Below are 11778 nucleotides of genomic sequence, written 5' to 3'. Positions count from 1 at the left end.
CTTCTGAGAGGATTAATGCAGCCTAAAGGTGGAGCAAAAATCGTGAAGGTTTGTGGCGGACGGGAGAGTAATCCTTTGAGCTCTCAGGGAGACAGAGAGAGAGAGAGTTAGAGAGAGAGAGAGAGAGAGAGAGAGAGAGAGAGAGAGAGAGAGAGAGAGAGAGAGAGAGAGAGAGAGAGAGGGAGATGGAAATGTCAAACTCTTTGCTCTGGGATTTGGTGCGTTTTGTGAGGAAGTGATGGGCTGAAGGACATTTTCCCCCCAATAAAGGGACGTTTGGCTCAGGACTATTTAATGGCAACATTTCAGATAGAGCTGCTCATCCTCAGGGAACAGACATGGTGCACAAACTTCTGCTGCCCATCGGTGAGTTTACAGCTGTAAACATTTTTCATAATAACCCGTTTGTAGACGCATCAAATTTCCTGCCTTTAGGAATAATAATAAAAAAAAATGTTATCCATTGGTTAATAATCCTGTAGCCTGCATGGTGTGTTCATTGCTTCTGGTATAAGTAGCTTACATTTTTTGTTGGGATGTATTATGGCCGGTCCAAGTTTTAAAACTTTATTTATTTATTTTTTAAAAGAAGCAAGCTGCAATATAACCACTTTAATCCTAAATATTTTCTCTCATCTCAGCTGTAGCAGCAAGTCTCATCTCACCTGAGCTGTCAGGTGCCTCAGCTACCAAAACAAAAGCTCAAGGTATCACATCACATGACTCACTGCTCATTTTTCACCATCAACTGTTCGGAAGACATGTTTTCTGTTACAGCCCTTCAACAGATTAACAACTACCTGTCTTTATGTCTTTCTTTTTTAAAGTCGTATTGAATTGAATGGTTGAATTGATCAAATTAACAAGTAATCGGTAGACATCACCTGAAAATCGTTTTCAATGCATTCGGACATTTTAAAAACGATCAATCTTCATATATAATCATCAAATATAATATAATCCAGTAACAAATCAATTGTCAACCTTCAACCTAACATTCTATAATAATATAAATATATATATAGCCTTTAATATATTTTACTGTGAGGCACAACAAACTCTTTTTTATGTCACGGTACCGAATAGACTGCCGACAAAAATCCTCTGGCAAGCCGTCTTTACCCTCAGTCTTCGCTCCTCGGGATGCGTTTTAGGAATAGTGACGTCCTTCTAGATAGAGTGCTGAGATCACAGTCTATAAGAAGTGGACGTAGTCATGGTGACGTCACTCACCCGTTGGTTTGTAGACCACAGTTTTAAAAATCTTGGAATTTTTGCAACCAGTGAAGGAAGTGACCATATTTGGACTGTGGAGGAGCGACGGGTGGATCTGATGAACAGAACTGAGCGGCACCCTGAAAGAAATTATAAATACAAACAGACGTCCAGCTGGTGATGTGCCTGTCTGACTCTCATCCTGTGTTTCCAGTGAAGAACAACTCGGGGGTGACCCCAGCTGGGCAGTGTGGGACCTGGGTGAAGGAGCCCGAGGGAGGGTACTTCACCTCGCCCAACTACCCTGAGAAATACCCTCCCGAGAGGGAATGTGTCTACATCATAGAAGGTGAGGCTTTCGTCCTTTTTCTCTTCAGCTTCATGCTCCCTTCCTGCTCCCCCTGCTTCTATATCAACGTCTACTTCCTGCCACAGCCGCTCCCCGACAGTGCATCGACTTGTTCTTCGATGACAAGTACTCCATCGAGCCGTCCTGGGAGTGTAAGTTCGACCACATCGAGGTCCGCGATGGGCCCTTTGGTTTCTCTCCCATCATCGGTCGCTTCTGCGGGCAGGAAAGCCCGGCATACGTCCGCTCCAGTGGGAGGTACCTGTACATCAAGTTTGTGGCCGATGGTGAACTGGAGGCCACTGGTTTCTCCGCCCGGTATAACTTCACACAAGGTGAGTGATGGGAGATGAGGTGAAACCGTAGAATGGGCCTTTCCCTCTACCAGGAATGCATGCTTTTGCTGGGCGGATGTGCTTTTCCTGTTTGTTGGAGACCTGTGTTGGCCCCCATGTGCATTCATTTCAACGTAGCTTTGTTGGTGTGAACGTCATTTAGAACATGGCCTTAAAGCTGCATTAATCATTATCTTTATATTATCAATGGATCACATGTAACGGGTCTTCTCTCTCATGAGTTATCACCTGGTTCTGCAGGTGTAGCGTCTTTTAGCCATTTGTTTTTGCTCATTTGACAAAATTCCAGTGTTAAGGTTGTCAGATAATCACACTGACCTGCCATTTCCAGGTGCATACATGTATATTTTTCTCATACTATATTGTTATGTAATGTTTGAATAGGTCGTTCTCAGGTTTGTTTTTTGGTTACGTTCAGGGAAACATACATACATAGTTTTGGGCAAAAAAAGTGGCAAATTCATTAAGTTATGTAATTTTGCGTACATTGCTATATGGTTGTTTTTTCATATCATACCAGCTGGTGCTCTGGCTGGCTGTCGGGGTTGATGTTGAGAGTATTACTACGACTCTAAGCCTTGGCACTCTCTCCCAATCCACCACCAGCCAGTGAGTTTGACACTGTCGGCTGCCACGTGACCAAAACCTCTTCTACACAGTCATATATTCCAATTAGAACACACATTTGCCGGATACTTGTACTTTCCAGTGACACACACTTGAATAAGAAACCTAATTATCCCTATATTGCACTAAAGGATGCGGGGCAGTGTACAATATATTCATACGCAATATTAGTCAACTTTAATAGTGGTGTGGTGGCATGCAGCTGGGAATGTTCCCTCATTTCCATTCTGTAGTGCAGGAACAGCAGCTGCAGGGAAGCATTTATTCAAACACACACACACACACACACACACACACACACACACACACACACACACACACGAGTTAATGAAAGTGTGTCTTCAGGGGAATACAGCTTGTCAGCGCTGAGCCGCATCAGCAGCTTAAGGGAGTCCAAGGCAGAGGCTTCATTAACAGCAGATTTTATAGGCCACCTACACCGACGGAGGGGGGGCAAAGATTAATCTGCGTCCAACCAGTCATCCAACTATCTTTCCTTCTTTCTTTCTTCAAACATGTCTGAGCCTCTGTGCATTATTATTTTATTTAACAAGGGATGCTGCAGGTTTATGCCGTGTTCACACCAAACAGGAAGCAAACTTTCCCCCTTGTGTTTCTGGCCGTGAGATTCACCTCAGGCTGAAGTTATGTTTACACTCAGTGCGTGTGCACGAGGCAGATAAAACTTCTCTGATGAACCTTGGCTTTAAAGCGGCAAGATTAAATATTTGTAGATTCTTTCTAACTCACAGAAATATATAAAGATGCATCCATACATATCCAGTGTTTGTACCGCACACCTTCAAGCTGAATAATATTCAAAGAGGATTTACATAAATCTTCCTATATCATGCCTTCATCTCATGTGACAGGGTATAAAGCCTCTGGGAATGCATTGTTTCACGTGCACACACACACACACACACACACACACACACACACAGGAATGATGATAATCTGAACAAGCCTGAAGCAAAGAAACGAGAGGATTAAGACGAGTCCTCGTCGATTTGAGCCTAATCACCTGCTCCTCTTACACCAGAGCTGCTGACCAATGTCTTGCATTAGCAACCATGAAAAGATGATGATTAAAATACATATCTTTTGGTGTCAAATATATATGTTGTATTATTTGGTACTTAATTGACGAGGTGTCCCCTCACACAATGCCGAACGAAGTACTTCCGGGAGAATTTAGGGAAAAAAGAAAGAATGGACATTTTCATCACCAGGTCAGCACTGCGGGTGGGGCCTAATCTGTCACGAACTAAGCTGGTATATCAGGATTTATAATCCACCTACCAAGTAGATTCATCAGCACAAAGGTTTAGAACACAATTTCTCTTCCCTGTCTTACGCCAAGTGTGTGTTTTTCTTTTTTGATGAAGGGCATCAGGGGAGTTTAGATGAGGGCAGAGTGGATGTGCTGGGACAAAGATTAAGTAAGGCTTGACCAGCTGTGTTTTGCAATATGTATTTAATATTATTGTTTGTTTTTTTAGGGGGGGGGGGGGGGGGGGGGGGGGGGGGGACTGTATTCCAAGACTAAATGTGTTGTGATGAATATTGCATGCACCCTGAAATACTTCAGATAAGGTTTGCAGAGGCTTAAATGGAGCAGATGGAAAGAGTGACTCAAACAGAGTTCTGCACTACAAGCAGGATTTGGGGTGAGCGAGGTGACTTCAGGTTTAACTCTGGGCTTTTCAGTCCCATGACAGTGGTGCACTCCTTACCGAGGTAGATCGCCATGGTAACCGATGCTGCACACCTGACCTGCTCTGCAAAAGTGTCCTACAAGCAATATTTCCCAAAGGGAATGAATGAAGTATCTCCAGTTCTACAAGAATACATCAATGTTAATCTCATTAATTACACAAACGTAATTATAGTCAGGTCTATCGTGCTCTATGCGGCAGCGATATTAGGATTACTTATTAATTTACACATTCATAAAAGACGTTATTACCGGCTCAAACTGTGCTGCTTTTAATCTGGATTATGAGTTTAATTTATCTGTATTCATCTAAGATTATGGTTTGCTCTTCATTTGTCCCTTTGAGCTCATCGTCAGACTGAGAAACCCGCGTTGATTTACCGAGTTGATCACCGGCGTGCCGAGCTCGCCTCGCCGTGCAGACCTCAGGTGTACTTGCTTTAGCGGGTACATGGAAAGAATGCAGAGAAAAACAGGAAACGTGATTTGAGAGAAAAACCTGTCCAGATATGTGCATTTAGTAAAATACATGAATTCATTAAAAATGTGTGTGACGTTGATTTTGAGTGCATTTAGTGTCACAATGCCCAATCCTTGTTGAGCTTACTACCTCTGTACTTCGGCACTGGGGGAAATAACAAGTTGGTGAGCACAGAAGTCAAAGTCCACAGCTATAATGATGATAATAGGTTGAAATGACCAGCTTCTGTCAGAAAATAAAGATACGGAACATAACCGACAATTTCAGGATCCTGTCTCTGTGAAAAATATATTGTAACGAATTCTACTTTCATACAATTATTAGTTTTGAATAACATGCCAGTTGAAATCAGTTTAATAAATGAAAACATTTGTCCTGCTTTTAGATCCGGAGTTCCAAGGACTTGGGGAACTGCCAGCTCTGCCATGTGAGTATTAAACTCATCAAAACATCGTATTGGAGCAGCTGCAGTCCGACGGCTTTGATTAAATGTACATGCTAACTGTAACTAATGTATGTTCATACAGATTATGTATTTATTTTATGTGATTGAGTCCTCATTTTTGCTGAAGGGATAAACTCTTTCTAAAGTCAGTCTCAAAACCAGCATTTCTCTAACAGAAGAAAACACATGTTCATCCACAGTTTGTGATTTTGAGCTGAGCGGCCCGGAGGGCTTCGTGGAGTCGGTCCAGATATCAGCGGAGAGCCGAGCGCTGCAGACTGAAGCTGTGGACTGTAGGTGGTACATCAAGGCTCCACCAAGAGCGAGGGTCTGTATACGTCGAACTGCTGTCGGTCTTGTTTTGTGGTGATGTGACGAGTGGTTCTCTGTCAGTTGTGGTTTTACGTCTATTGGTGTATAAAATGTATTTGACTTCTAGATGGTTGGACCAAAAGCACTTTGAACTTGAGAAATTATTTAATAATGTAATTTTGTCCTTTTCACCACAACATTTCTAACATGAGATACTATAATAAAAAAACATAGCATTGGCTATTTTACTACACATCATGATATCTAGCATTTATTCTTACATTGCCTGTATCGTATATAATGTACACATTTTTACAATTACGTGTAACCTCCTGATATGTTTTAACAGAGTAGATGTAATTTGCTGTATTGTGATGTTTTGATGACTTTTATCTGCCTGTAGCATGAGAATGATGTATGAGTACATTTTGTGCGTGATCGGCTCCTGTCAGATCACATATTTGAAATATTAAAAAGCTACAAGTGCATAAATTAATTCCATGAGGAATTCAGAGAAACTATTCATGCTTGCATACTACTGCGATTTCGGTTAAACTAATTTCTGTTGATGTTATCAAATCGATTCTTTGGATAGTGACAGTATTTTCAGCGCCAGAAGGCGTCCGCTGCACTGCACGGTGATGTTTCCTTTTTAGGCTTTAAAGAGAGAATATTTCCCATATTTTCAGCCAAAAAAAAGCATTCTTTGATCTCGAGGCCATGATGATGAACTGGAAAAGATTTCACTCCAGACCAGGGCTCTAGTGAAGTCCTGTAAGCGCAAGTACATGATATATCCTTCTTGTAGTTGCAGTTAGTGACAGTTTGGACGCCATGGTAGCTCTGACATCTTGTTGTACAGGCAGGGGACGGAGCTTAGCAAAAGGTCAAATGTCTGCTTTGAAAACTGTGGTATATCCCTTTAAAAAGCATGAATAGAACAATGTATTTTTCTTCCGTTTACGCACAGATCTACATGCGCTTTCTGGAGTATGAGATGCACAACTCCAATGAGTGCAAGCGCAACTTTGTCGCCATCTACGACGGCAGCAGTTCGGTTGAACACCTGAAGAATAAGTTCTGCTCCACGGTGGCCAACGATGTCATGCTGGTGTCCTCCGTGGGCGTGGTGAGACTGTGGGCGGACGAGGGAAGCCGAAAGAGCAAGTTCAGGATCCTCTTTACAACTTTCCATGAACGTGCGTGAATCTCCTTTAATCTGCAAGCTCTCTTTCACAGGCGTTCAAATTCTATATCTATTCCAATAAACCAATCATTAAAGTTAAAGTTAGATGTAGCTGCAAAACAAACTGAATTTTAGGATCAGTTTCGTATTTGTTGGTAACAAAATTGGGATTTTTAAAACAAAAAATCTATGATTAGAAAATGTGCTACTTTGGCGCCATCTGGTGGTAATGCCAAGTGACACAACTGCACAGAAGTGTCAAAAGTACAGACATTCTATACTCTACCTACCTACTAAGTAGAAATACAGATACATGTATTCAAAAAGGCTCTGGAAAAAAAGTACAAGTACTGATTCAACTTCTTTACTCAAGTAAAAGTGGAAAAAGTACAGGCTCTGTAATGTTTATTTTTTATTTTTTTACAAGGCTAACTGAATCTCACATCATATTAATAAGATAATTCCCCTGAAATGCATTAAAACTAAAGTAAAGAGCCTGCTTTGAAAGTGTGTCCAAAGTAAAGCTATTTGTTTGAAAATTGTCAGAAAAATAAAGTGTAGTACAGATACCTAAATATTCTATTCACACAGACACACACACACACACACACACACACACACACACACACACAGTAACAATGTATTTGTACTTCCTTCCTTCCCACCTCTGCGACTGCATGACTTTTTCCTTTTCTATTTCAGCTCCGTGTGAAGGAGACACTTTCTTTTGCCATAGCAACATGTGCATCAACCAGACGCTGGTCTGCAACGGGATCCAGAACTGTGTTTACCCATGGGACGAGAACCACTGCAAAGGTACCCTGGCAGAGAAAACATCCATACGTTGGCCGTGGACGAACATAGAGTCACTCTTCTCCTTGTGTTCTCTCTCTCTCGACTAGAGAAGAGGAAAGCCAGCATCCTGGACACGCTGGACAACACAAACCTCAGCATCATCGGAGTAACCTGCAGCCTGGTTGTCATCCTGCTCGTCATCTCTGTCATCATCCAGGTCAAACAGCCTCGCAAGAAATACATCATCCGCAGGTCGAATTTCATTCTCATATTTTATCTTTCATTTTATTTTTTAGATTTGATCAATTACAATTTCTATTGAAACAACGACTAATGATCAAGTACTGTACTTAAGTTCAATTTTGACATATTTGTGCTTAACATGAGTATTTCCTTTCTATGCTACTTGATACTTCTACTACACTTAAATTGTACTTTTTTCTCCACCACATTTATTTTTACACTATTAAATTACAATGTAATATAGATTAAGCGACCCATCAAATGACACCAGCAATTATAATCCAATAACGATATCATTCTGAGCCATTGTGCGTAATAGGTACTTTTACTTTAAGCATATCTTGGGGCGGCTGTGGCTCAGAGTTAGTGCGAGTCGTCCTCCAAATGGAAGACCGGCAGTTTGATCCCCGGCTCCTCCAGGCCACATGTCGATGTGGTCAAGATACCGATCCCCATTGTGGGAATTAGATTAGATTATATCCTGATGGGCAGGTAGCAGTGTAGTAGTAATGTGTGTGTGAATGCCGACGTACTGTAAAATGAGTGGAGGTCCATTTAAGAATGGCCTGAAGGCCCAAACAGCGTATTAAAAACAGACACGAGAAACTCTTGGTGTTGGAGTGTTTATGTGTCTCTACTTACCTACAGAGATGACTTTGACCCTGCTCTCCTCCATCCTGGTCTTGAGCCCCCCCACTACGAGCTCTGCACTCTGCGGCGCGCCCCATCCGGCGACCTGACTGACGCCGCCTTGGCCGAGGACTTTGAGAAGTTCCACAAGCTCCGCCGCTCTTCCTCCAAATGCATTCGCGACCACCACTGCGGCTCCTTTCATGGCAGCGTGCACGGAAGCGTCCACGGTAGCCGCAGCAACCTGAGCATGAGGGACTCTACCATCGCGGCAGACGGGGGTGCTCTTGTGCCGCCACCGCTGCCGCCAGCAAGCCAGCAGTCGCCGCGCCTCTCCCACCACACAACACCAGCAGGCCGAAGGAGCATCCTGGTGATGAAGCACAGCTATTCTCAGGACGGGGCGGAGGGGTACGGGCCGGAGGAGGATGACGATTTGATGGTGGATGATGGTCCCACCACCAGTCAACACCACATGCACCACCATCAGATCCACCACGGCACATCAGGGCTGGACCACACCGTCCAACGCACACTGTCCAATGACTTCTAATGTCAAGCTGCACATTAAGAAAGTGGTAAAAAGAGAGAGATCAATGACTTTGAAAAATAGATTTCTATTAATAAATATTCTTCTAAAATTGAATTCTTCTTCTTAGTGTGTGTTGGTCTCTGATCCAAATTAAATGGTGCTACATAGTATAGAGGGGCCTAAAGCTTCATAAAAACACCATTTATAATTAAAATATATATATCTTAAAGATTTTAAGGGCAACTCTTGTACATCTTTAAATAACTTTGCATTGGTAATGTGACTGTGTCTGGGAAATAAACAGTCAGCACAGGAATGGATCAAATAAGGATCATGTGATCCTTATTTGATCCATTGATCCACACATATTGAGATAATTCAACCCATTCTTATTGTTCCTAGTTTCAACTCCGGGGTAGAATATGTATGACTGCATCATATTTTAGGTTATTTTATGAATGATGCATTGTAGCTGTTTGTTTGGGTGTATTTGTTGATGTTTATTCATGTGTGTCAGTTTTTATATTATGGTTTGTCCCGTTTTTTTCTAGGTGATTCAATTATGCTCACTATATAGCTGTCTGTTTTTTCTTCATTAAAAATCCTATTTTCCCTTTACTCTGCTCCGTAGCACTGTCATTAATTGTGTGCGTGTATTTAGTGTATTTTAGTATGATTTCCGTTAGCGGAAGCTACAACGGAACTAAGGCAGAGCGGAACCTTTGTTCGCGTATCGCTGTCATCCCATCGGGCGCGTAAGGGCGCTGTACAGGTCAACCTTTTAACTCAGCTAGCTAAGTATTCGGTTTATAATCATTCGTTTGGCGCTTTTAACTCGTCACAATGAGCAGATGCATTCATTGTTACGTCGGGCAGCTAGCTCCGTGTGCTAACCTATAGCAGAGAAGCCACGTTCAGCTAAAGTTATCCTCTATTCGTAACGTTTGCGTTCAGCTAGCGACATGTCACAAGACGGTATTTTGCTGGGCTCGGCGGCGGGGCCGGTAAACAGCGAGGTCAAGGAGAGGAAGTTCGTGAGCCGCCTCGGTGTCGTGGTGACGGGGGTGCTGGGGGGCTCGCTGGTCGCCCTGTACGCGGTGGCGGCTCCGTTCGTCGCTCCTGCCCTGAGGAGAGTCTGCTTACCGTTCGTCCCGGCGACCACAGCGCAGGTGGAGAACGTCCTCGGGGTGCTGAGAGCCAGAACGGGGACCCTGGTGGACATTGGGAGTGGAGATGGAAGGATAGTAAGTGTGCTGTGTGCTGTGTATTGTCTGGGGGCAAAGAAATACATAACTTACCCTAGATCCAAAACAAGCAGAACCAGTCATCAATGACATGTCTCAGAAATACTGTAGAGTAGAATAATTGAAGAGCTACTAAAGTGGAAATCTGATCTAAACATAGTTGTGCTGCAGAAAAAGAAAACCCTCAAAAGAAATGCCAGACTTCGTTCTACATCCAGCTGCTGATGCATTGAATCTCCCATCCTTCTCCTTCCTCTTGCAGGTGATAGCAGCGGCCAAGCGTGGGTTTCAAGCATCGGGCTTCGAGCTAAACCCCTGGCTGGTGTGGTATTCTCGCTTCAAGGCCGCGAGAGAGGGAGTCCACCGCTCCACCTCCTTCCACATCTCTGACTTGTGGAAGGTCGGTGATACCCCGGTTCAGCATATTACATCGTGACTTGTTTTTATTGTTCCAGACATCAGGTGTCATTTAGTGAAAGACGATGAAAACGTGAACCGTACAAGGTGTCTTCACCTCGTCATTTTCAATATTTGTGATTCTTTTGCTAGGTCAGTTTTGCTCAGTACTCCAACGTTGTCATATTTGGAGTCCCTCAAATGGTGAGTTCTTGTTTTTGTGCTTCTATCGACATTCTAAATCATATTTTCTTTGCTCCTCCTATATGCCATGTGAGTCACTAAAACAGTAAAGTATGTAGTCAGTGGACAGGCACTCAGTTAGGCTTGCTCCTTTAGTTACAGATGGTCTTAAATCGTCAATACATGCATGTATCGGTGATAAAATTAGCAATTCTTGGTGAGAAATGGCACCATTCAGTTCACTGGAGTTGGCTTTTAAATCAAATATAATCAGCTGTTTGTATCCTCTTTTGGGAAAGACCTCCAGTATCATTGTATCACCTGAAACCTCAAGTTTTTAGAATCCCAAAAGTATTGCTCTTGATTGTTTTCTGTACCTTCAGATGGACCAGCTGGAGCTGAAGCTGGCAAGCGAGTTACCAAGTACGGCCAAGGTGGTGGCTTGTCGCTTTCCCTTTCCTACGTGGGTCCCTGAAGACACCGCCGGCGAGGGCATAGACACTGTGTGGGTGTACAACGCAGAGACATTCAAATCACACCTGCAACATGGAATGACAAGGAAGACGACATCAGAACACGAGGACACGCCAGACTCGCACACATAAATGACATTTTCCTCTTCTGCCTTTTCATTCTAATGCAATTCATATTCTGGGCTGGACCTGAAATGTTTGGGGAAGACTTGATTAAAAACGTACAACAAAGAGTTAAGTCTTTACACATCGACGTACTTGTGAGATTGAGAAAAGAACCTGATAGACAATGACCGTGGTGATGGGTTTACACTCCAGAGATTGTTTTTTAAAAAAACATGTTTTTTAAAAAAAAACAAGGGTGAAAAAGAGGAAGACGTGGTATTGCCATCAATGCTTGCAGATCGTGATTTATTAAAAGATGAATTGCTTATCCTTTCCAGAATGACAAAGGTTTTGCTAAGCGGCTGACAAATGTGGCAAACCTGTCGGAAGATTTGTGCACCACATTATTCTGTACGGTACCTCCAGAAAACTCCTGCACCATGTGCTATTCTTAGGCTCCTGCATTTATAAATAAAACCGTGTTATTGT

At 42.8% G+C, this 11778-nt stretch overlaps 2 protein-coding genes across 2 annotated transcripts; both read left to right on the top strand.

The window, feature by feature from the left end:
• The first annotated feature begins 224 nt into the window (after window positions 1-224).
• On the top strand, window positions 225-9201 carry LOC311012127 (neuropilin and tolloid-like protein 1). The gene is made up of 10 exons (XM_084007462.1): window positions 225-366; window positions 642-707; window positions 1430-1564; window positions 1651-1899; window positions 5131-5172; window positions 5391-5518; window positions 6473-6701; window positions 7391-7504; window positions 7591-7735; window positions 8375-9201. The coding sequence occupies exons 1-10, from the start codon at window positions 339-341 to the stop codon at window positions 8907-8909; spliced, it is 1671 nt and encodes a 556-aa protein (XP_083863588.1). The 5' UTR covers window positions 225-338; the 3' UTR covers window positions 8910-9201.
• Window positions 9202-9641: 440 nt separating this feature from the next.
• On the top strand, window positions 9642-11499 carry LOC311012017 (ATP synthase subunit C lysine N-methyltransferase-like). Its single transcript, XM_084007280.1, has 4 exons — window positions 9642-10132; window positions 10395-10532; window positions 10682-10732; window positions 11095-11499. The coding sequence occupies exons 1-4, from the start codon at window positions 9851-9853 to the stop codon at window positions 11314-11316; spliced, it is 693 nt and encodes a 230-aa protein (XP_083863406.1). The 5' UTR covers window positions 9642-9850; the 3' UTR covers window positions 11317-11499.
• Window positions 11500-11778: the final 279 nt, after the last annotated feature.

This window comes from Eutrigla gurnardus (genome assembly GCF_963514095.1).
Source record: "Eutrigla gurnardus genome assembly, chromosome: 4".
In the NCBI taxonomy this organism is placed as follows: domain Eukaryota; kingdom Metazoa; phylum Chordata; class Actinopteri; order Perciformes; family Triglidae; genus Eutrigla; species Eutrigla gurnardus.
The sequence above is the reverse complement of the archived record's forward strand: the minus strand, read 5'-3'. Positions and strand labels throughout refer to the sequence as shown.

Excerpts from the sequence above, each read along its gene's own strand:
- LOC311012127 (XM_084007462.1), top strand. The coding sequence starts at position 339 with ATGGTGCACAAACTTCTGCTGCCCATCG. Across the intron at positions 5,173-5,390 it reads GGAACTGCCAGCTCTGCCAT|TTTGTGATTTTGAGCTGAGC; the intron begins GTGAGTATTAAA and ends GTTCATCCACAG. Across the intron at positions 7,736-8,374 it reads AAGAAATACATCATCCGCAG|AGATGACTTTGACCCTGCTC; the intron begins GTCGAATTTCAT and ends ACTTACCTACAG.
- LOC311012017 (XM_084007280.1), top strand. The coding sequence starts at position 9,851 with ATGTCACAAGACGGTATTTTGCTGGGCTCGGCGGCGGGGCCGGTAAAC. Across the intron at positions 10,133-10,394 it reads GGAGTGGAGATGGAAGGATA|GTGATAGCAGCGGCCAAGCG; the intron begins GTAAGTGTGCTG and ends TTCCTCTTGCAG. Across the intron at positions 10,733-11,094 it reads TATTTGGAGTCCCTCAAATG|ATGGACCAGCTGGAGCTGAA; the intron begins GTGAGTTCTTGT and ends CTGTACCTTCAG.